This window comes from Pelophylax lessonae (assembly GCF_965119305.1).
Source record: "Pelophylax lessonae genome assembly, chromosome: 4".
Lineage (NCBI taxonomy): Eukaryota > Metazoa > Chordata > Amphibia > Anura > Ranidae > Pelophylax > Pelophylax lessonae.
In genome coordinates, this window is record NC_138771.1 from 601,270,823 (window position 1) to 601,294,677 (window position 23,855).

At 44.0% G+C, this 23,855-nt stretch overlaps 1 protein-coding gene across 7 annotated transcripts in view; it reads right to left on the minus strand.

Moving 5' to 3' along the window:
* Positions 1-10,668: 10,668 nt before the first annotated feature.
* DOCK6 (dedicator of cytokinesis 6) overlaps positions 10,669-23,855 on the minus strand; it is a 274,954-nt gene continuing 261,767 nt past the window's right edge. For all 7 annotated transcript variants that reach the window (XM_082257264.1, XM_082257263.1, XM_082257262.1 and 4 more), the window contains 7 exons: positions 23,363-23,488; positions 21,827-21,916; positions 17,336-17,572; positions 17,041-17,184; positions 15,775-15,881; positions 11,507-11,674; positions 10,669-11,363 (listed from right to left, as the gene is read on the minus strand). In XM_082257264.1, the coding sequence (XP_082113390.1) occupies positions 11,321-11,363; positions 11,507-11,674; positions 15,775-15,881; positions 17,041-17,184; positions 17,336-17,572; positions 21,827-21,916; positions 23,363-23,488 (915 nt within the window). In that variant the 3' untranslated portion in view covers positions 10,669-11,320. The remainder of the gene's footprint in view (positions 11,364-11,506; positions 11,675-15,774; positions 15,882-17,040; positions 17,185-17,335; positions 17,573-21,826; positions 21,917-23,362; positions 23,489-23,855) is intronic.

Genomic DNA, 23,855 nt, shown 5'->3' on the forward strand with positions numbered 1-23,855 from the left:
ATCCTCAATTGATCAATTACATTTGGAAGGATTGGGAAACAGAGATTTCGGGCACAAAAATTTTGTTAAAAAGATTTCTTTTATTCAATACAAAACTAAATATTTTAAAATCATAGAAAAATACAGGCAAATGATTGTGTATTAAGGACACAGTGAGACCACATGACAATGGTCTATGTTATACAATGTCTCAGTGCATAGAACTTATAAAAGTCGGTTTATATACAGTTCAAAGTACAGGATCATTAGTAGTCATATAATCCTTGGAAACGTATTGCTTGTTATCAGAAGAACCGCCGACGGACACCCAAATAGTATGGTGCCGGTCAGCAGGGTCGACTGAAAATATAAGTTAACATTCACCATGTAGTATATGACCTTTGCTCGACATGTTTCGCTTTCTTAGACAAAAAAGCTTCATCTGGAGCATATCATTTCTTTGTCTGTGTGAGAAATAACAATATTTAGATGGATTACATATATATGTTACCTCATTTTCAGTATGTTATAATTACAATTACATATAGTTTATCTTTCCTTTTAATTACATATAATCGTCTTACACATCTCAGATAAGTCCTTTTATTTTTGCAATATCAACACAATATAACATTGGGTCTTGAGTTGCATTCAGATACTAGGGGAGTTTAGGGGAAAAGAACGGAGGTTGCCAATAGTGAGTATATGTGGGGATCCATGCTGTAGTTATGGTATAAGCATGTATATCCTATTTATATACCTGGTAAATGGACAGAAAAATGTATACATACCTGTACATATAGTCATCAGGCACATATCTTAATCTCCATAGAGAATTCTTTAACGAGGAGGACTGTGCGTTTTGGGAAGCTCAGAGATACATATACTCACTATTGGCAACCTCCGTTCTTTTCCCCTAAACTCCCCTAGTATCTGAATGCAACTCAAGACCCAATGTTATATTGTGTTGATATTGCAAAAATAAAAGGACTTATCTGAGATGTGTAAGACGATTATATGTAATCCATCTAAATATTGTTATTTCTCACACAGACAAAGAAATGATATGCTCCAGATGAAGCTTTTTTGTCTAAGAAAGCGAAACATGTCGAGCAAAGGTCATATACTACATGGTGAATGTTAACTTATATTTTCAGTCGACCCTGCTGACCGGCACCATACTATTTGGGTGTCCGTCGGCGGTTCTTCTGATATCAAGTAATACGTTTCCAAGGATTATATGACTACTAATGATCCTGTACTTTGAACTGTATATAAACCGACTTTTATAAGTTCTATGCACTGAGACATTGTATAACATAGACCATTGTCATGTGGTCTCACTGTGTCCTTAATACACAATCATTTGCCTGTATTTTTCTATGATTTTAAAATATTTAGTTTTGTATTGAATAAAAGAAATCTTTTTAACAAAATTTTTGTGCCCGAAATCTCTGTTTCCCAATCCTTCCAAATATATTGTAATTAAGAAGGGCAGTGGCAAGTTAAAGGTGTTTTATGATGAGCTATGGCCGCAGTATATCTAGTTTTATGCAACAAGTGGAGAGTATCAATAAATAAGTTTAGAATTAATATCGCAATCAGGTGCAGTAATAAGTGAAATGTGTGCTATAATGAACTGTGCTGTAATATATAAATGTGTGGAGTGTTTGCCTATTAGATAAATTCAGTGATAGGTCACCTGACATCCTACAGCAGTCATTTCTCTTCAGGCCGCTTACAGATGGGTGGTAAGCCAACCGGAGGAGAGACATTTAAGTACGTGAATCATAGTCTCTATTTGTTTGTATGTTCAATCAATCTGTCATTAAAGTTCAGTTCATCTCTGTAGCACACTTAAAGCAGAGTTTCACCCAAAAGTGGAACTTCCGCTCATTTGTTTCCTCCCCCCCTCCGATGCCACATTTGGCACCTTTCAGGGGGGAGGAGGGGACGGGTACCTGTTTTTGACAGGTACCCTTCCCCACTTCTGGGATACGGCGCCGTTCCTCGGATGTTTGGTCCCCTCCCCTGCCGCCGAGCCAATAGGAATGCGCAGCGCACTTCGCGCATGCGCAGTAGGGACCCGACCGACCGTGAAGCCGCAAGCCGGGTTCCCTTACTGGCAATAGCGGTGGCAGCTCCCGACAGCTGACGGAAACATCGGCTGCGGTGCCGACATCGTTGCACTCCAGGACAGGTAAGTGTCCTAATATTAAAAGTCAGCAGCTACAGTATGTGTAGCTGCTGTTAAGAAGTGAAGGAATCCACACTAAAGAATATAATTAGGCTGAGCGTTCCGCTACTGTTGGATGTGCGTTCCAACAGTAGTGGAAATTACGTGATAACACTCTGCGCGTTTCGTCAGAGTGACATCAGGAGCAGCGTCCTGACGTCACTCTGACGAAATGCGTAGAGCATAATCACGTCATTTCTGCTACTGTTGGAACGCACATCTGGTGGTGGAACGCATCGCGTTCCAGAAGTTCACCGTGAACGAGGAAGGTGCAGTCCCTATTCCATTCATGCACGTTTACCATTCTGTTATGTGAGTACCGTTTTCTCCTAAATAAAGCAATAATTTATTACAATACTTCACTATATGAGGCTCTTCTCCTTATACATGGTCCGGATCCTCCCTTAAATATATTATTGGATGTTGATGTTATCTGATGCTATACCGATCCCATTGAGTATACCATACACCCCTGAGAGATGATATAATTGGACGACCGAAGCCACCGGTACCAGGGCTCTGCCTGACACCTTTTACCCCTGTAGGGGTACATAGCTCCGGTGAGTGCTGGCATTACTGAGAGGGGAGCACTTGTTTCCTCACCTGCACATCCAGATTGGATCACCTCAAGACTCACTCAATCAACTTTTTTGGACTTTACACAAACCAAACACTCTATTACCCTAGTCACCTACCCATTTAGTAGTCAATTGCATCTATCACCGATTAATTTTGGCTGCCCAATAAGTGCAAGCTTTTCGATATACATTGGGTCAAGCTGCACCAATCACTTTATACCTTTATTCCATATTCATTTTGTTTATATATCCCCAGTGGGATATTTATTTGATCACTTGATACTGCACTTTGGGCATAAATATATTTTTTTATATTTATTATGTATATGGTTATTTATGTTAGCACACCCAAATAACATGTAATATACATCCACAGAGCACTTTATATTCAAATTAATTTTAATCCCTGCACTATATTATAGCACTTTGTTGCACCCTTGCCACTTTTACTGTTTTATGTCCATGCATATTGATCAGATGTAATGTGATGATATAAGTGATAATACCACTATATAAGGCTTTTTTCTGTTTATAATTCTTGATTTAAGTGACCCAATCTAAACACAAACATAGAGGCAGTGCCATTTACCTCACCCCCCCCCCCCCTCTCTCATGTCTCATGCATAGCTGCTGACTTTACATTTTTGGAGGGGGGATGGAACTCCGCTTTAAGATAGTACACAATGGCACTGAACTGCCAAAGTGCACTATTGCAATGAGCTGCATGTGAATGGCAGAACAACAAATACAGTGTAAAAAAAAAAAAAGTATAAAAAATGTAACGTGTAGAAAGTGTAATAACACATACTAGTTGCACAGATCAGTAAAACTCTGATGAAGGCTGATAAAGAGGGAACCCCCCTTGAAACCTGTCAGCTGTACAGATCTCGGTGGCTTCTTCCCTAGATCAGGAGCATTTGCAGCAGATCTGGCAATATTGACTTTGGATCATTATTTAATGAGCTTGTCATATAAAGCCGTTTGTGAGTATATATCTATTTTATTTCTTCAATAAAAAGGTTTATAAAAGATAATGCTCTAGGCTGGTATGCTCTCCTTTTTTTTGCTTTTACAGATAAGTAAAGGAACGATTTCTGATTTCTCAATTTTTTTTTTTAAATAAAAAACAGTCTCCATAGTAACTTAGTAAACTCCCAAAATTACAATTATTTTATTATAAAAAAATAGTGCATACACACCGGCAAAGACAATATATACAGCAAAACAGAGAAGGCGCCACACGGTGTGACTGCGATACCACAGATTATCATGTGACAGCAGTACAGACTAACTGGTAGTGAAACTATACAACAGCAGGACAGACAAGCAGGAGTCGTATGTATTAAGCAATGTAGTGACTTGTACGGAGACGGAGAACACTCGGTGTGCGGATAAATGCAGGCTTAATCATCGGGCAAACAGCATCCTGCTAAGTACTGGAAACCATAACAGCCAATCAGATTTCACCTTTACAGGTCTTGTTAATTTATTTGAAACCTGACTGTTTGCCAGGTTACTGCACTTATCATATCATCTTTTTGCTGCTTTAATAGATGAGCCTGGAGCGACGGAAATATAAGGGGGGATTTTCTAAAACCAGAGCACACAGAATCTGGTGCAGCTGTGCATAGAAACCAATCAGCTTCCATGTTTTCGCCCATTGAACGTGGCTTTAGAGGTGTGCGACTTCATCTGAACTGACACGATTTCAAAGCCACATTTCATTCCGACTTTTGGGGGCGACTTGAATGACATCTGTTGGGGTTCATGCACAGATGTCTATTAAGTCGCACCCGAAGTCGCCAAAAGTAGTGCAGGAACTTCTATTGAAAATCGGTGCGGCACAGCAAAGTTGGCGTCGCACCGATTGGGGCCGTGCCATTGCCAGCAATAGGCTGCGATTTGACATGCGTTATTGACCTGTCAAATCGCATGTCAAATTGTGCCGATGTGAACAGGGGCTTATTGTCAAACCATAATTAAACAAGCTAAAGTCGGAAGCTGATTGGTTACTATGCACAGCTGCACCAGATTCTGTGTGCTCTGGTTTTAGTAAATCTCCACCATAGTGTTTTTACCTCTAGTAACTAATCAGATGTCTGCATTCCAAAGCGGTCCATACATTTTTACAATCAGATTGTACAATCTCCTTTAGGCCTGTTTTACATGGACTTCCGCTTATATAAGAGCAGTGTGACCAACAGGCTTCGAAAAAGCATTTGCAGAGCTTAAAGAAAACTTTGTAGAAGCTTTTAAAGCACCATTCAGCATCAGTTTGTAAATATTGAACACAGATCCTAATGGGAGTGCTGACTGCCATTTAAGGCAAGCTGCTAGCAGGCTTCAAGTCCTGAAGCTTGCTAGCAGCTTTTTTAAAGTGGCAATCAGCCCTCCCATAAGGATCTATGTTCACATTTACAAACTGGAGCTGAATAGTACTTTAAAAGCTTCTACAAAGCTTGCTGAAAGTTCTGCAAATGCTTTGTCAAACCTTGCTGTTCACATTGCTCTTACACAAGCTGAAGCCCATGTGAAAGAGGCCTTAGATCCACAAACAACAAGGTAGTGCAAAAGCGTAACTGGATATGGATTTATTGTATTTTTTAAGTAGACCCTTTTGGTAAATCCAAAGGAGATGGCATAAAGACCATACAATCAAAATTATACCTACAAAGACAGCTTCAGAGTACTTGTGCATTGGCTGTTGGGAGACCATCCATCTCCCCTGAGAGCAGAACAGCCTGAATGGGAGCCAGAGAAGCTTTCCATTCGTCTGCCTTAAAGGTTTATTGAACCCTACAGACAGTGCTTCCAAGCGGCATAGAGTTCGAAAGTTTTGCAGTGGAAAACATCTGAAAGTGCTTGCTCTCCATGCAGCTCAGCAAGCAAATGTAGACTTAAGGAGCACTGCCTTTGGGGTTCAGTTGGCCCTAAGAGCAACTGATTGAAGGTCACTCTGACTCATGATTGGCATTCCACGAATGCAACCAGTGGTGAGTGGGCTTCAGCCAACTCCAACAGCTCTACCCCACGCTGGAAGAAAGACTGAATGAATGCTACAACATTGCATTAAAGGTGCTCAAAACTGAGGCCCTGCCCAACAACATGGTTCAGGGATAACGGGCCCTACCCAACAACATGGTTCAGGGATAACGGGCCCTGCCCAAAAACATGGTTCAGGGATAACAGGCCCTGCCTAACAACATGGTTTAGGGATAATGGGCCCTTGCCCAACAACATGTTTCAGGGATTACGGGCCCTGCCCAACAACATGGTTCAGGGATAACGGGCCCTGCCCAACAACATGGTTCAGGGATAACGAGCCCTGCCCAACAACATGGTTCAGGGATAACGAGCCCTGCCCAACAACATGGTTCAGGGATAGCGAGCCCTGCCCAACAACATGGTTCAGGGATAACGAGCCCTGCCCAACAACATGGTTCAGGGATAACGGGCCCTGCCCAACAACATGGTTCAGGGATAACGGGCCCTGCCGAACAACATGGTTTAGGGATAACGAGCCCTGCCCAACAACATGGTTCAGGGATAACGAGCCCTGCCCAACAACATGGTTCAGGGATAACAGGCCCTGCCCAACAACATGGTTCAGGGATAATGGGCCCTGCCCAACAACATGGTTCAGGGATAATGGGCACTGCCAAACAACATGGTTCAGGGATAACCGGCCCTGCTAAACAACATGGTTCAGGGATAATGAGCACAATGTGTTCAAGTGTGAGTTCACCTTTTCAGAGAAAATAAAAAGCTGAACTAACACTGTACAACCTCCTTTCCACACCCCCCTCCCTGCTGTACTTACCTCCGTAGGTAATAAGCCGTCACTGCCCATGCAGCCGGCCAAGGGATTTGAATTCTCCACTCTTCTTTCTGTAGGGCTTCTAGGATTGATCAGAGCAATTCTGATTGGTCAGCTCTGACACAAAGCATCGCTCTGATCCGTTCTGAAATTCTGCACAGTGAAGAGGGAGAGGAGCGGGGATTTCAAACCCCTAAACCACTACAAGGGCTGCATGGGCACTGACAGCTCGGCAGCCACAGGACGTAACGTGTTCGTTCACCTTTTTCTGAACAGGTAAAATATCAGCGACTATTGCCTGAAGCAACCAGATTCCAGTAGTCAGCTACTGCAGAACAGAAAATAAAACAAAAGCAGTTCACTGATTGCTTTAGACAACACTTTCCTTTCAGACACTTTGACTACAACCATCAATATGGGACAGTCGCCATTTTATGGTCTGCGACAAGACCCAGACGTTTTGCATGGTATTAACCAATCCTGCTGATTCAATCCAATATTTAACTGGAAATGTTTGGGGTTAGCATTGAAGAACCTGCATCAGATATGATGACACGGTAATATATGTACTGCTGTCAGTGTCCCCACTAGGAAAATTTACTCTCACTTCCTGTCCTGGTGAATGAATGTCCCAAGGACGGGAAGTGATAAAAGCTCTCTCTGATAAGGATAGAAGCAGCAACAAAAGCACATTTATTCAGTAGAGTGGGGAGAGATCAGGTTTCTTTTCCCAGCGATAATCAAACGCTCTGATGTTGTGTCTTGGTGTCACTGGGACAGGAAGTGAGGAGAAAAGCTCTCCACTGGGGACACAGAGATTAACAAAATCTCGACAAACTTGAAAAAGCCTATGCTGTGGTTGGGCTTCCTAATTTTTTCACTTAACCAGCGTTTAAATATTTTTTTTGGTTCTGCTCAGTGCATTCAATGTTCTATATAAAATACAATCATGTCATTGTTCAGCTACAAAGACTTGTAAAAGGCAGGGAGAGAAGAGCAGCAGACATTTAAAATGCCCATAAATAAATGTACAGCATTGCAGGACAGGGCCTTGCCATTATCAGTGCCTTTCCATAGGCCGCCAGCATTTCCCTGAGTTGTATTAAGGCCATAATATAATTATCAACTCAATTCAGAGCAAGTTCATTGTTTTCTGTTAATATTTCTACTTATTCAATATATCCAGCACTTGTCACCAAAAAAGGAAGGCAGCCAAGCAAGCTAGGCCAGTTGTGTTAAAAAAATCTGCCAATCATTTGTCAAGAAACAGGGCGGCACGTGTCCCAGTAACGTTACCAGTAGCCAGAGGGTTCATGAACTGAATAATGGTGGATCTTGGCAGAATGGCGGCATCTACAGTATATGGGTGATGGTACACTTTAACACGCCAATGTCTTCTAGACACCTGGCACAGCAGTTTGTAAGGCTGAAGCAATATTTATAGAGAAGTGGCCTGTCAGTTTATATGGCTGCCTCTAGTGTATGTAGCTGATCTCTCCACTTTAAATATGGCAGCACGGAATGTGAAGAAACCAAAGTCACATGCATCAAATGGCCAGCTCCCAACGAGGGCTTCATTACTGCACTGCCAGTCTCTGCCCAGTATTCCTCTGCATGCCAAGGCACACAAGAGACTCCGCTTCCTAATTCATTTTAACTGAATCTGTGAGCCTTTGCTGACTTGGTCTTATAGGTGTCTGTTCTAGGATGGTTTCCTCATTCGTGTTAAGAAAATACCATGTTTCCCCAAAAATAAGACTGGGCCTTATATTAATTTTGGCTACAACATACACACTAGAGCTTATTTTCAGGGGATATCTTAGATATGTCCCCCGTCTTCTCTCCCCCTGTCAGCTCAGGAGTTAGTTTTGTAAAAAGAATATATAATGCCCAGTGTGTATCCTTTTGCAACTTTATAAAAAGATTATATAATAATGCCAAGTGTGTCTCCTTTTGTAACTTTAGAAAAATATTATATACTGTCCAGTGTGTCTCCGTTTGTAACTTAATTGTAGAAAATACCTTTCTTACAGCGCCGCAGAGCGCTCACATGATCCGCGGGTTCTCTTCTTCCCCGCTCTGCGCACTATAGCTGGAAGAGCCGCTGACATCAGCCGGGAGGAAAAGAATACATCTCCAGCGGGTCACGTGAGCACCCAGCTGCACTGTAAATAAGGTATTTTTGACAATAAAGTTCCAAAGAAGACACACTGGACATTATATAATCTTTTTACAAAACTGATTATATATTTTTACAAGGACTTTACTAGAGCTTATTTTTGGGTACGGCTTATATTGCAGTCTTCCCCGAATATCACGCTAGGTCTTATTTTCGGGTTAGGGCTTATTTTCAGGGGATGTCTTAGCTATGTCCCCTGTCTTCTACCCCCCTCTTCCTGTCAGCTCAGGAGTTAGTTTTGTAAAAAGAATATATAATGCCCAGTGTGTCTCCTTTTTGTAACTTTATAAAAAGATTATATAATGCCTAGTGTGTCTCCATTTGTAACTTTATTGTAGAAAATACCTTTCTTACAGCGCCGCTGAGCGCTCACATGATCCGCGGGTTCTCTTCTTCCCCGCTCTGAGCACTATAGCTGGAGGAGCCGCTGACGTCAGCCGGGAGGAAAATAATACATCTCCAGGGGGTCACGTGAGCGCCCAGCTGCACTGTAAATAAGGTGTTTTCGACAATAAAGTTCCAAAGAAGACACACTGGACATTATATAATCTTTTTACAAAACTGATTATATATTTTTACAAGGACTTTACTAGGGCTTATATTTTGGTAGGGCTTATATTGCAGTCCTCCCCGAATATCACGCTAGGTCTTATTTTCAGGGGATGCCTTAGCTATGTCCCCCCTGTCTTCTATTCCCCTCTTCCCCTGTCAGCTCAGGAGTTTGTTTTGTAAAAAGAATATATAATGCCCAGTGTGTCTCCTTTTGTAACTTTATAAAAATATTATATAATGTCCAGTGTGTCTCCTTTTGTAACTTTATTGTAGAAAATACCTTTCTTACAGCCCTGCTGAGCGCTCACATGATCGCCGGTTCTCTTCTTCCCCGCTCTGAGCACTATAGCTGGAGGAGCCGCTGACGTCAGCCGGGAGGAAAATAATACATCTCCAGGGGGTCACGTGAGCGCCCAGCTGCACTGTAAATAAGGTATTTTCGACAATAAAGTTCCAAAGGAGACACACTGGACATTATATAATATTTTTATAAAGTTACAAAAGGAGACACACTGGACATTATATAATATTTTTATAAAGTTACAAAAGGAGACACACTGGGCATTATATAGTCGTTTTACAAAACTTATTATATATTTCTGCAAGGACTTTACTAGGGCTTATTTTTGGGGTAGGACTTATATTGCAGTCCTCCCCGAATATCACGCTAGGTCTTATTTTCAGGTTAGTATGGAACCAGGGAATTTCTCCGAACTGCATATTTGTTCTGGGGCCGTGATTCATGCAGTGAGGCAAGAATGAGGAATGTACCCTTGGAGCTTGCACCTAAACAAACCATTCAGAAGAGCAGTGTTATTTTTTTTTTCCTGACAGGTTCCCTTTAAAAAACATGAGTCCCTTTACAAAAAAAAAAACATTAGTGTCACAGAGTGTGAAGCTTGGTGCATGGGAGCACCTTACCTGACTGGTCATCTTTTTAGGGACCCCATTTCTTAAAATATAGCACAATCCTTGTTGCGTCCAATCACAAACTCCCATTTAAAGTGGTTGTAAACCTCTTAAATGAAAAATTAACAAAGCATATCTTTCTACAGTGTCTACTTGCCTCTTTCCAAAGCACCAGTGTGATTTCTGTCAATACTAGGCAATCCCAGGAGACACCAACCCCCCTCCCAACACAGAGTAGGTAAATGACAACCTCAGCTGTGCATGTTTCCCTAGGGAAGTGTGTAGAGGGGTGTGTGACTCAGGTCTCAGATTACACTCAGCTCTCTGTTGTGCACTATGCAATGTCAGATGCCTTATGATGATCAGAAGTGCTGTGTATATTCTGGACTTCGTGGATGTAGAGGACAGAGGGCTGCAGATAAAAAGGTACAACTAATGTAGAAGGATTTGCTTTATCTTTGTGTATAACCTGAGGCCAGTCACTTTACTGGGTATATGGAAGGATTTATAACAACTTTAAGCTTTCATTATAGTGTGGGCGTAATCACATCTGCTTGTGATGGGCAACTGTATTTCTTCTTTGGATTGTTTGTCAAACTCCCCTGTGAGCTCAACTCATTACTTTCTTGGATGTGTCCTCTTCGATTTCACCTCTCTTTTACTATTGACCAACCATAATATATTAAAAAAAAAACACAAAAAAAGTTTTTGGAATGACAATCCACCAAATGTTCACTCAACACAGGGGGAGACTTTCTGGAGAACTGGTAGAGACTCTCTTCCTAAATAGATCCTAGTCCTAGTGTGGTCCACATATATCATCCCACGTTCTCCATTCAGATTAGTCGTTTTTCCCTTTTTTCATCCCTGACCCTTTCTTCCATAAGTCTTCTCTAGCTCCTGGCTCCACAGAAAGATGTATATGTAGGTGACAGCAGAAACAGACATTTCAAATTGACTAAATTGTGGCCTGCAGTCACTGGAACACTGAGCTGTAAAAGGCAGTGGCAATGTTGGTGCCCCCTAGTGGAGTGTCTGGAAGGTGGTGAATTCATGAGCTCTCGAGGCACTCAAGCTTCAACTCTCCGTAGGCTGGTTCGGGTCAGGGAGTCCCTGAAACAAGAGATGAATAGAAATGCTTCATACCGTATAGGATTTGTGTATGTATATGTGTTTGATGTTTTTGAATGTGGATGGGTGTCTTATAATTCAGTCAGTCAGTGTAAAGTACATTGATCACACAGACTTGTGTATACCTTGTGCTGGTGTGTGGGACCAGATCTGTGTACAGCTGGGGGATCCGACGAGATGTTAAAGGGCTCAGAGCTTCTTTGAGACGATGGAAATTTCTATCCAGCTCGCGGTGATACTCCCTCTGGTCTGGACCAATCAGAGTTTTGTTTTTCCGCAAAGCATCCTCACACCTAGATAAAGAAAAGGGGAGATTTACTAAACCATTTATTATTCTCACTTTATTTACCTCCTTGTTCTGTTTTAACTATCTCCTGCTTGTTTGCCCCTCTGTTCACTATCTCCTGCTAGTGTGCCCCTCTGTTCACTATCTCCTGCTTGTGTGCCCCTCTGTTCACTATGCCCTGCTTGTGTGCCCCTCTGTTCACTATGCCCTGCTTGTGTGCCCCTCTGTTCACTATGCCCTGCTTGTGCGTCCCTCTGTTCACTATCTCCTGCTTGTGGGCCCCTCTGTTCACTATGCCCTGCTTGTGTGCCCCTCTGTTCACTATGCCCTGCTTGTGTGCCCCTCTGTTCACTATCTCCTGCTTGATGCGTCCCTCTGTTCACTGTCTCCTGCTTGTGTGCCCCTCTGTTCACTATGCCCTGCTTGTTTGCCCCTCTGTTTACTATCTCCTGCTTGTGCGCCCCTCTGTTCACTATGCCCTGCTTGTGCGTCCCTCTGTTCACTGTCTCCTACTTGTGCGCCCCTCTGTTTACTATCTCCTGCTTGTGCGCCCCTCTGTTCACTATGCCCTGCTTGTGCGTCCCTCTGTTCACTATGCCCTGCTTGGGTGCCACTCTGTTCCCTATGCCCTGCTTGTGTGCCCCTCTGTTCACCATCTCCTGCTTGTGTGCCCCTCTGTTCCCTATGCCCTGCTTGTGTGCCCCTCTGTTCACCATCTCCTGCTTGTGTGCCCCTCTGTTCACTATCTCCTGCTTGTGAGCCCCTCTGTTCACTATCTCCTGCTTGTGTGCCCCTCTGTTCACTATCTCCTGCTTGTGCGCCCCTCTGTTCACTATCCCGCTTGTGTCCCTCTGTTCACTATGCCCTGCTTGTGCGTCCCTCTGTTCACTATGCCCTGCTTGTGTGCCCCTCTGTTCCCTATGCCCTGCTTGTGTGCCCCTCTGTTCACCATTTCCTGCTTGTGTGCCCCTCTGTTCACTATCTCTTGCTTGTGTTCCCCTCTGTTCACTATGCCCCCTGCTTGTGTGCCCCTCTGTTCACTATGCCCTGCTTGTGCGTCCCTCTGTTCACTATGCCCTGCTTGTGTGCCCCTCTGTTCACTATCCCCTGCTTGTGCGTTGCTCTGTTCACTGTCTCCTACTTGTGCGCCCCTCTGTTCACTATGCCCTGCTTGTTTGCCCCTCTGTTTACTATCTCCAGCTTGTGCGTCCCTCTGTTCACTATCTCCTGCTTGTGTGTCCCTCTGTTCACTATCTCCTGCTTGTGCGCCCCTCTGTTCACTATGCCCTGCTTGTGCGTCCCTCTGTTCACTGTCTCCTACTTGTGCGCCCCTCTGTTCACTATGCCCTGCTTGTTTGCCCCTCTGTTTACTATCTCCAGCTTGTGCGTCTCTCTGTTCACTATGTCCTGCTTGTGAGCCCCTCTGTTCACTATCTCCTGCTTGTGTGCCCCTCTGTTCACTATCTCCTGCTTGTGCGCCCCTCTGTTCACTATGCCCCCTGCTTGTGTGCCCCTCTGTTCACTATCCCCTGCTTGTGCGTCCCTCTGTTCACTATGCCCTGCTTGTGTGCCCCTCTGTTCACTATGCCCTGCTTGTGTGCCCCTCTGTTCACTGTCTCCTACTTGTGCGCCCCTCTGTTCACTATGCCCTGCTTGTTGGCCCCTCTGTTTACTATCTCCAGCTTGTGCGTCCCTCTGTTCACTATCTCCTGCTTGTGTGTCCCTCTGTTCACTATCTCCTGCTTGTGCGCCCATCTGTTCACTATGCCCTGCTTGTGCGTCCCTCTGTTCACTATGCCCTGCTTGGGTGCCCCTCTGTTCCCTATGCCCTGCTTGTGTGCCCCTCTGTTCACCATCTCCTGCTTGTGTGCCCCTCTGTTCACTATCTCCTGCTTGTGAGCCCCTCTGTTCACTATCTCCTGCTTGTGCGCCCCTCTGTTCACTATCTCCTGCTTGTGCGCCCCTCTGTTCACTATCCCCTGCTTGTGTGTCCCTCTGTTCACTATGCCCTGCTTGTGCGTCCCTCTGTTCACTATCTCCTGCTTGTGGGCCCCTCTGTTCACTATGCCCTGCTTGTGTGCCCCTCTGTTCACTATGCCCTGCTTGTGTGCCCCTCTGTTCACTATGCCCTGCTTGTGTGCCCCTCTGTTCACTATCTCCTGCTTGTGCGCCCCTCTGTTCACTATCTTCTGTGTGTGCGCCCCTCTGTTCACTATCTTCTGTGTGTGCGCCCCTCTGTTCACTATCTTCTGTGTGTGCGCCCCTCTGTTCACTATCTCCTGCTTGTGGGCCCCTCTGTTCACTATCTTTTGCGTGTGTCCCTCTGATCACTATCCTCTGCTTGTGCGACCCTCTGTTCACTATCTCCTGCTTGTGGGCCCCTCTGTTCACTATCTTTTGCGTGTGTCCCTCTGATCACTATCCTCTGCTTGTGCGACCCTCTGTTCACCATCTTCTGCGCGTGCGTCCCTCTGTTCACTATCTTCTGCCTGTGCATTCTCTGTTCACTACCTTCTGCTTGTGCGCTCCTCTTTTCACTATCTTTTGCTTGTGCGCCCCTCTGTTCACTATCTCTTGCTTGTGCGCCCCTCTGTTCACTATCTCTTGCTTGTGCGCCCCTCTGTTCACTCCCTCTTGCTTGGGCGTCCCTCTGTTCACTATCTCTTGCTTCTTGAGAGCCCCTCTGTTCACTATCTCCTGCTTGTGAGCCCCTCTGTTCACTATCTTCTGCGCATACGTCCCTCTGTTCACCATCTTCTGCCTGTGCATTCTCTGTTCACTACCTTCTGCTTGTGCGCCCCTCTTTTCACTGTCTTTTGCTTGTGCGCCCCTCTGTTCACTATCTCTTGCTTGTGCGCCCCTCTGTTCACTCCCTCTTGCTTGGGCGTCCCTCTGTTCACTATCTCTTGCTTCTTGAGAGCCCCTCTGTTCACTATCTCCTGCTTGTGAGCCCCTCTGTTCACTATCTTCTGCGCATACGTCCCTCTGTTCACCATCTTCTGCCTGTGCATTCTCTGTTCACTACCTTCTGCTTGTGCGCCCCTCTTTTCACTGTCTTTTGCTTGTGCGCCCCTCTGTTCACTATCTCTTGCTTCTTGTGAGCCCTTCTGTTCACTATCTCCTGCTTGTGCGCCCCTTTTTTCACTATATTTTGCTTGTGCGCCCCTCTGTTCACTATCACCTGTTTGTCCCCTTGCTGTTCACTATATTGTCCTTTTCTCCTCTCACTATCACCTCCTTGTGCTGCTCTCGGTTTACCATTTTCTGCTTGCACTCCCAACTCCTTGTAGTCATTTTCTCTATTACTCTCAATTGGAAAATATTGGGAAAGGGACAGGATAGTGTAGAGCGCAGACAACGGTGAAAAAAGATGGAAATAGAGAGTGGGAAACAGTACAGGGAGAGGACATTGTGAAGTAAGGAACTCAAGTAGGTGATACCAAGAAGAGAACAGGAACAGAATAGTGAAAATAAAGGGGATCAAAGCGAATCCTGAATGGGCACTGGTTCTATTGATAGGGCGCTCCCCCCCCAACCTATTCACATGCCAGTTTGGCTTGAATCCAATCTGGAGAGAGGACTGTTGCCATGAACCAACAGAGTGGAGCGTGAGCTGGATGTAAGGCTGGAGCAAAGGTTTTCCTGCAGTTTACTCCATGTTGCTCTGGGTTTACACAGGGTAATGACCTGGCCGCACTCCCACATGACAGTGTTTAGGCCCAGAACTAGCTGCATCATGGCAGGAAGGGGAGAAGGACACATATTCCCACATACTTGGAAGTACAGGGTATGTCTCCAACAGATGAATGGCTCTGCACAAGGAAGGTGAGCATAAGTGGGTGGGGTGGTGCCCTCTCAAGAGAATCTTTGCCCATTCATGTTTCTGCTCTCTTTGAGCTCCCTGCTTCACACCGTCCTCTCCCTCTATCCCCATCCTTGTCCTTGTGCTGCTCTCCTCTCTCTATTCTAAAATTCTCTCCATGTCCATGGTCTGTGCTCTGCTCTTCACACTATCCTGCCCCTGCACTCCTGTTTTCCCATCATAACCTCTAATTTAGGTGCCCTTGAGCTGCCCCCCCACAAACACTGTGCCCAAGTTGTACCCACCTCTTGGTGAAGTCTCTGAAGCAGAGTCTCAGTTTGTTGTGTAGTCTGTACAGACGAGGGTCTTCAGGAATCTCCGACAGAAACACTTGGGCCACCTCCAGAGGACCCTAACATATATACATGTTATTCACAAAATCCTCAAACCAAACCCTTCATGTTACTCTGTTACCAGAGATGTATAGTAACTAAGTAGAACTACTTCACTACTGTACTTAAGTACAGAAAGGCGGTATCTGTACTTTCCTAGAGTAGAATTTATTTCTCCTACTTCCATTTTTACTTCACTACATTTTTTCGATGATTTCAATACTTCTACTCCAATATTTTTTTTTTGTGCTGCATAGTTACTCGTTAAAATTATAAAAAATTACCACTGCCAGAACAGTAGATGGCAGGTTTCATGAAGCTCAAAACATGTGTATTATCAGCGCATACGAAAATAAATGCTACTGTATGTATAAATAAAAGCTGCATTTGAAATAATAAAAAACAATATGATGTTCAAACTTTTGACTTCTTTCTTTAATAACTACATAACACAGTACTTGTACTTTTACTTTCAGTACTTGAGTAGCAATTTTTTTTTCAAAACTACTGGTACTTTTACTTTCAGTACTTGAGTAGCAAAATTTAAAAAAAAACTACTTGCGATACTTAAGTACAAAAAATGTTGAATACTTTAGTACTTCTACTCAAGTCACTTTTTGATCGAGCACTTCCACTTCTACTCAAGTCACTTTTTGATCGAGCACTTGTACTTTTACTCAAGTATGGGTTTCGAGTACTTTATACAACTCTGTCTGTTACTAACACATATAGATAACCAAGGGCCAGTAACTATACTCTGATGTGCATAGTAGCCAAAGTACTGGGAAACTCAAAGGCTAAGTTCACCTTTTCAAGCAGAATTTCACTTTTCATAATAAATAGAAGCCTTTTGTAATGTAATTTCTGCCCCAGCCATCCCAATGTGTGTATCTCTCACGTACCCCATCTATAGCAGCTTTGACATTTCATCTATTTCAGTTAAAAAAAAACCCTTTCTGCTTTCATCACTTCCTGTAGGTCATGTGACATTCAGGAAGCTTTGAATTCCATCATGAGTTCTGATTTAAACTGTCACCTATTTATAAAGTGTAAAAAAAAACATGGACATACATGATCTTCTGCATGGTAGGGTCATCCCCCAGCTGCTTCATTCTTATCCACCTAAAGTTTGTTCAGCCTTGTCCTGTAACCTTCCACTCCACAACCTTCCACAATTACCTGGTTAACTGTCGTCCCCACACAACCCTGGAGCACCATCTGCAGCATCTTGGCATCCGCTGGCTCCTGATGGGTGGCAAATGCCAGCTCCTGTGTTTTCTTCTGCATGTCTTCAATGGCAACCTCAACTGGTATTAATACCACCTGGCAGAGATAAAGACCATAAAAAGTCCAGCCTTTTCAAACATCTACACAAACATGACATTAAAATAATCTGCATAAGATTCTTAGTCTTTTCTAGCTTTTTACAGCATCTTCTGTTCTCTGCCCAGATGTGTCCCTCTACCCAATTCACCTCATCTCGATGCACCACATTCACCCGGGTCTTAATGTATGGAAAAGCATGTGATGTAGTGAGCACAGTCTTGCGCTTGTACTGTTCGTGGAGATCCCCATGTGCCCGGCCATCCAGGGTGAACGGAGTACAGAACAGGAATGTCCGTAGGTTGTAGTTTTTATCAAAGTAAGTGACGCGATCCTTCAGCTCATAAGTGTCGAAATATGGCTCCACATAGGTGATCTGGATGAAGGCCTAGGAGAAATGAGAGGAGAAAGGGTGAGTGACTCTAGTGAGTTTATTAAAAAGTGAAATTGTTGAAAAGATCTCTTTATGCTGACTGCACCTGTTAGCACCTACATATGAAAAAGAATGGCTTTGATCTGTCATAGCTGAGCCTCCCAGCCAGCATTGGAGACTCTCACTGCCCGGTATGTTCCATCAGGGCTTTTTCCAGGATGGTGGGAACCTCTACTGTAAGTTGCACAGTAAAGTGCCTCTACTGGAACTAGCAGAGTTCTAGGAAGCCAGGCAATGGTAGCCTACAGCTCCTTACCAGTAGTCCAAATATGCCAAACCAGGACTGGAAGAACAGAGGGAGAACAGGAACGTGTAAACTTCCCTTTCTTTATGTGGAGTGTAGTGGAGTGTAGAAGAATATTTACTGGAAAAGGAACTAGGGGGCGCAGGAGTTACTACTGCTACGAGGCCCATGGTCAGGAGGGGTCTGGCACAAAGCCATCCGAGCAAAAAGATGCTGGTCAGGTTATCCAGAGCAGAGAACCACTAAGAATTACTGGGCCAGTTTTCCCATGTGTCCTGTGTGCTGTATAATTTGATGTCAAAGTAAGAGTGAGAAAGCCTCCTGGTGCCCTGCCCAGTACCACTCCTGCGTACAATTCATTTTACAAATGATATTAAAAGTGCACTGCAAATTATTCTTAGCAAGACAGCCAAGAAAGTAGCAGGTCTTTGTTAAGGCACTTCTGTTGAAACATCTGTCCATAACCTCCATCAGAAGCCTGTGTGTCAAAGACACAGCCACCGTGCCATTGGCTCCCGTGGCTGTCAATCAAAGTCAGTTAGCCAATCAGGAGAGAGAGGGGGTAGGGCCAAACTGCAACTCCGTGTCTGAATGGACACAGGGAGCTGCAGCTTAGCTCAGGTGCCCCCATAGCAAGCTGCTTGCCTTGGGGGCACTCAACAGGAGGGATGGGCCAGGAGCAATGAAGAGGGACCTGAGAAGTGGACGATCCAGGCTGCCCTGTGCAAAACCAACTGCATAGAGCAGATAAGTATAACATGTTATTAAAAAAAAAAAAAAGACTTTACAATCACTTTAGGGATTTCATGCTTTGTGTTTCAGTTTCATTTTCCTGAGCCTTGGTGGAATGTACCATGAAAAGTCTCAGCAAGCAGAGGTAGGTATGACAGTGACCTACCCTGAAGGAAAAATTAATGTATGACCTTTCTAATATACTGTATGTTAGCTTAGGTCATGTATAAAAGATGAGTGCTGGTCCAATGGAGCAGGACTACAAAGGGTGTGTTTTTACACTTAGATGAAGTGTGTGAATGGACACTGTTTATGAAGATCTAGTGCACCGTATTGGGGACACTGTGGGGGTTGATTTACTAAAACTGGAGAATGCATAATCTGGTGCAGCTGTGCATGGTAGCCAATCAGCTTCTAACTTCAGACTTTTCAATTAAAGCTGAATTCCGGGCACAAAAACATTTTTTCAATGAACATACCCCCGGGACAGTCAGGGCTAGTACATTCCACAATGGCTAGCCTCTGATCTGTCCCGGTTCGCACTTACCTACAAGAAGAAATACTCACTTTTAAAATTTCTTCTCCAGAGTTGCCATCTCTGTTGTGGGCAGCTGAAGCCAGCGCGATCCTCTTCTGCATCCTCTTCCGTGTCTTCTTCTCCCAGAATGCGCCTGCACCGGCCCCTCTCGTCACTTCCGTGCGGCGCCACATTCCTACACAGCTTCTGGGCATGCCCAGAAGCTGTTTAGCAGGGAATGCGGTGTCGCACCGGAAGTGACGAGCGGGGCTGGTGCTGTCGCATTGATTCCTGGGAGCGATGACGTTCAGCTCCCAGGAATCATTGCAAAGCGGAAGAGACGGCGCGGGCCGTGCGGCCGAGGGAGGAAGTGAGGTGAGTATTTTCTTTCTTCAATTACAAAGTAAAAAAAAAAATCCTAACTACCCATTTCTGTTTCAGCTGAAGAGCAAGCGGATCGCCACAAAATCGATTAGGTCGATTTTGTGCCCGGAACTCCGCTTTAAGATTAAAAAAAAAAAAAAAACCTGGAAGTTGATTGGTTTCTATGCAAAGCTGCACCAGATTCTGCACTCATCATTTTTAGTAAATCAACCCCAGTGTGAACAGTTAAAGTAGAATTCCAGCCTAAAGCTGGCCATAAATGATTCCAAATTCGGCCAGTTCAGCAGGGACCAGCCAAATTTCAATCCACCTATGCCTGTCCTGGTTCGACAGAAGTTGATCTAATGTTGATCTAATCGACTTCTCTTGGAAAAGTATTCTTTGATCAGCACCTGCAGCCAATCAGAGTATTCTGCCAGCGGAAGAGTCCCTGCTATCAGAATAAAATAGCACAATGGGGAAGATTCTGATCATTATTACAGGACAGTTACATTATTTAGGACAGTTCATCCAAAATTATCTGATCGTACGAATCAGTACAGTATTCATCCGAAAAAAAAAAAATCAGAAGAGCAAGACCACGCAAGCTCAGAAACATAAGAATACATTACAATACAACACATTACATCACTTCCAAAGTTGTATTCTATCATACGAGAATTTTCATAAGTTTAGCAACCTCTTTATTTTTTATATGAGACTAGCATGCAAAAAAAAAAAAAAGACAGGCAATCATTTGTCCGATACTCTCATTATGTGTTTGAGGCTTTAGGCAGGATAGGTAGTAGGAGGGGGGAGGGGACATTTCTAAACAGAGTGTTAGGTAGGATTTCCACCTTAATTCTGATTTTTTTTCTCACTGACAATAATAGAATTGATTTGAGAGGGACTTTATTTTCATTTAGTTTTTTTTGTGGATACTTCAATTGTATGCAATTTATTTTCACAATTGGATATGGTAATTTTTTGTGTATATATTTACCACCAATTTAGAACTAACATTTTTTTATTTTTTCACTTGTTTTTGTTCTTACTTTGAAGGTCTGCTCACAAAATTTAGAGATAGGGTGGAGCGCGAAAGGGTTATTTCATTTTTCTATAAGATTCTTAAAGCGGAGTTCCACCCTGGGAAAGTTTTTTCTAATGAAAATCCCCCCAGGACAGTCAGGGCTAGTGCATTCCACAATGGCTAGCCTCTGAACTGTCCCAGGTTGCACTTACCTTTTAGAAGAAATACTTACCTTGAAAATGTATTGTCCAGCGCTGCCATCTCAGGTGTGGGAAGCTTGAAGCTAGCGCGATCCTCTTCTGCGTCCTCTTCCGTCTTCTTCGGTCCCACGATGCACTGCGCCGGCGCCGCCGTCACTTCCGGTGCCACGTCATCCCTGCACAGCTTCTGGGCATGACCAGAAGCGGTTTAGCAAGGTATGACGGCGCCTGCACCGGAACTGACGTCGGGGCCTATGCAGGCGCATTGATTCCTGGGAGCGATGACGTTCAGCTCCCAGGAATCATTGCAAGCCAAGAAGTGACGACCGGGCCATGCGGCGGAAGAGGAAGTAAGGTAAGTATATTTTCTTCTAAACAAGGTAAGTAAAAAAAAAAAAAAAAATTGTGATTATCCATTTGTTTTTCAGGTGACCCGGAGCAAGAAGATGGAGGTAAGTATAATGTTAGGGTGGAACTCCGCTTTAAGGATTAAAGGGGTTGTAGAGGCTCAGATTTTTTTAAATAAAAATAACAAACATGTTACACTCACCCCCTCTGTGCAAGGGTTTTGCACAGAGCAACCCCGATTATCTTCTTCTGCGGTGCGCCGGCGGATCTTCCGCTCCTCCCTTTTTATCGGGTGCACCAACAAAATGCGGCTTTCCCTGGGGGGCACCCGTGCAGGCGTGCTCCTGAGTCCTGCTGCTGCGCCCATTGACACAGACAGCAGGACTCAGCCCTGCCCCCTGTGTCACTGGATTTGATTGACAGCAGTGGGAGCCAATGGCCACTGCTGCTATCAATCTGTTCAATGAGATAGGAGCCGCTGGGCTTGTGCATGGCGCTGCAACAAATGGGCTCAGGTAAGAAAAGGGGGGGGGGGGGGCTGCAGCAAAGTAGGTTTTATATCTTAATGCATAGAACGCATTAAAGTGAAAAACTTTGAGACTTTACAATCCCTTTAAAACCCATTGATTACTACACCCAGGTTTCACACATTAACTGAATTATGTCGCTTTGTGTCCTCTTTATTACATACTCCATGACCCAATGTTACATTCCCAATGTAGAATCAAAAACTACAAGTGTGCCTGTTTAGGAAATGCACTCAGGATTCACCCACCTTATTTGGGTCCAGTTTGGTCTTGTCCACATGGTTTGAATCCTTTACGACCTGAACCGTCCCTTCACCAAACTGCTCAATGTAAAACTCCTGTTAAATGAAGGCAGACCCAATGTCAAGCATAACAACGTTTGCACTCTTCCTAGAATAGATTAAGACTGATAAAATGGCTGGAGTAAATGCTGCCTTGGGCTGCACCAAGTGTTGGCTATGTCTAAAGCTGATAGATGGATAGAATTTAGAACGAAAATTCTTAGGCAAAGTTGGCCATACAACAATTTTTTCTTTTTTAGTTCACTCAATGGGTTGAAAAAAAGGACCCGATCCTCCCATCCACACATTCGTGGATGGGAGAACCACGCCCGCTGTGCTGTTAACACACTGATCAGTGATGCCGGCTATAGTCGGCGCTGCTGATCATTTAGGGAAAAAACGGCAGATTGATGGTACAGAAGTCAATTGGTAGATCAGTTTCTGAACAACCAGTCTGCTCATGCATGGATAGATATATGCATTTTGATCCATTGCGCCTTTAGGAAAATTTGTATGAAATTTCTCAGAACATTCATTTGCTGTTCAAAAGATTTAACTTGCTTGTAACATTTGATTTAGGAATTAATGGTCTTTACAGAAAAACCACATAGCACTGTTAGAAATCAGTTCCGTTGAGAAAAATGTTTCATCCTGCTCCATTGAATTTTCTCACCACTGCGGTCAAAAACAAACGTCGATTTGACCCACTAATGATTAGAAAAATGAAGGAGGTTCTTGTAACCTTAATTTCCCAAGAATTTTACTTAGTAATTCTATTCATCTATGGCTAGCTTTAGTATTTGGTCAAGTGATCTCTTCTGAGTTTGAACCAGCTGATTCTCCACGTCAACAGAGATGATGTGACCAAGTGACCTTCAGATATATGGTCAGCACTGGTAGCAGCATGGACAAGCATTTTCTCAAGGGAAAGTACATTGCTAAATTTAAATTTGACTTTATGTAACTTTATTTAAACTATGAACATAGCTTTGAGTTAACAAGTCTACCCTAATAAGAGAAGTATGGGGTTTACAAAAAAAAAAAAAAACCTTATACTAGGAGGATGCAGCATCGATCCAACGTTACATCTGTCCCCGCTGCCTCTGCACTGAGAACTGAGCGATCAAAGACCACTGATCACTCAGCTCTCCCCTCCGCTCTGAGCAGAGAGGGGTGACTGTCAGTCACCGGCTGTCTGCTCTGCCTCTTCAGCGCCCACTGGAGCATTGGGCAGGGGAGGGAGTGGCTGGCTCAGTCTCCCAGCGGCGTAGTTAATAGGATACCGGCACGGTACAGGCATCTGGGTGGATCCTGACTGTAAAGCCTACACCGGCTGAGTGATGTGAAAACGGGTCACAGGAGTGCAGAATGAACTGCACTTCTGTGATCCATAGAAGTAGAGCCAAAGCCAGCTTGTAAGTCATCCTAATAGTTTATGATGTACACCATCTGATGAATCCACTACCTTACACAGTACAACCAGTTGGGGAGATGCCAACGTACCTCTAAGCGGTGGGAGATCTCGGCCAGTTTGGTAATAGATGGCTCTTTGTAAACAAATTCTTGCTCGTCCAAGTCTCCAAATTTAGAACCATAAAATCCAACGCGGAAATACGTCCCAAACATTCTCTGCAGCCCTGTATGGAGAGGTTATTAGAAGAGATAAAAAGTGGAAGGACATAAACAGTACATAGACAGGAAATGTTACTAAGGCTGGTCATAAGAAAGGTGTGACTCTGACAGCAGGTATAATGTAAAGGTTTGTATCTGCCAAAGTAATTAGAACTGAAATAAATTCCAATTCCCGCACCTTCAACTTTCATGCCATGAGGAGGGTGTGCACAACCAATGGAGACACTGCATAAATCTTAATTAAAAGAAATGGCCAGGACCCTAAAATGACAGCAGTCATTTCTTCTAATTCAGTAATCACAACTGACGTTTTTATTAAAGGCAGTAATATTTACTTACACTGAACTCCAGCCTATAGTGCAGT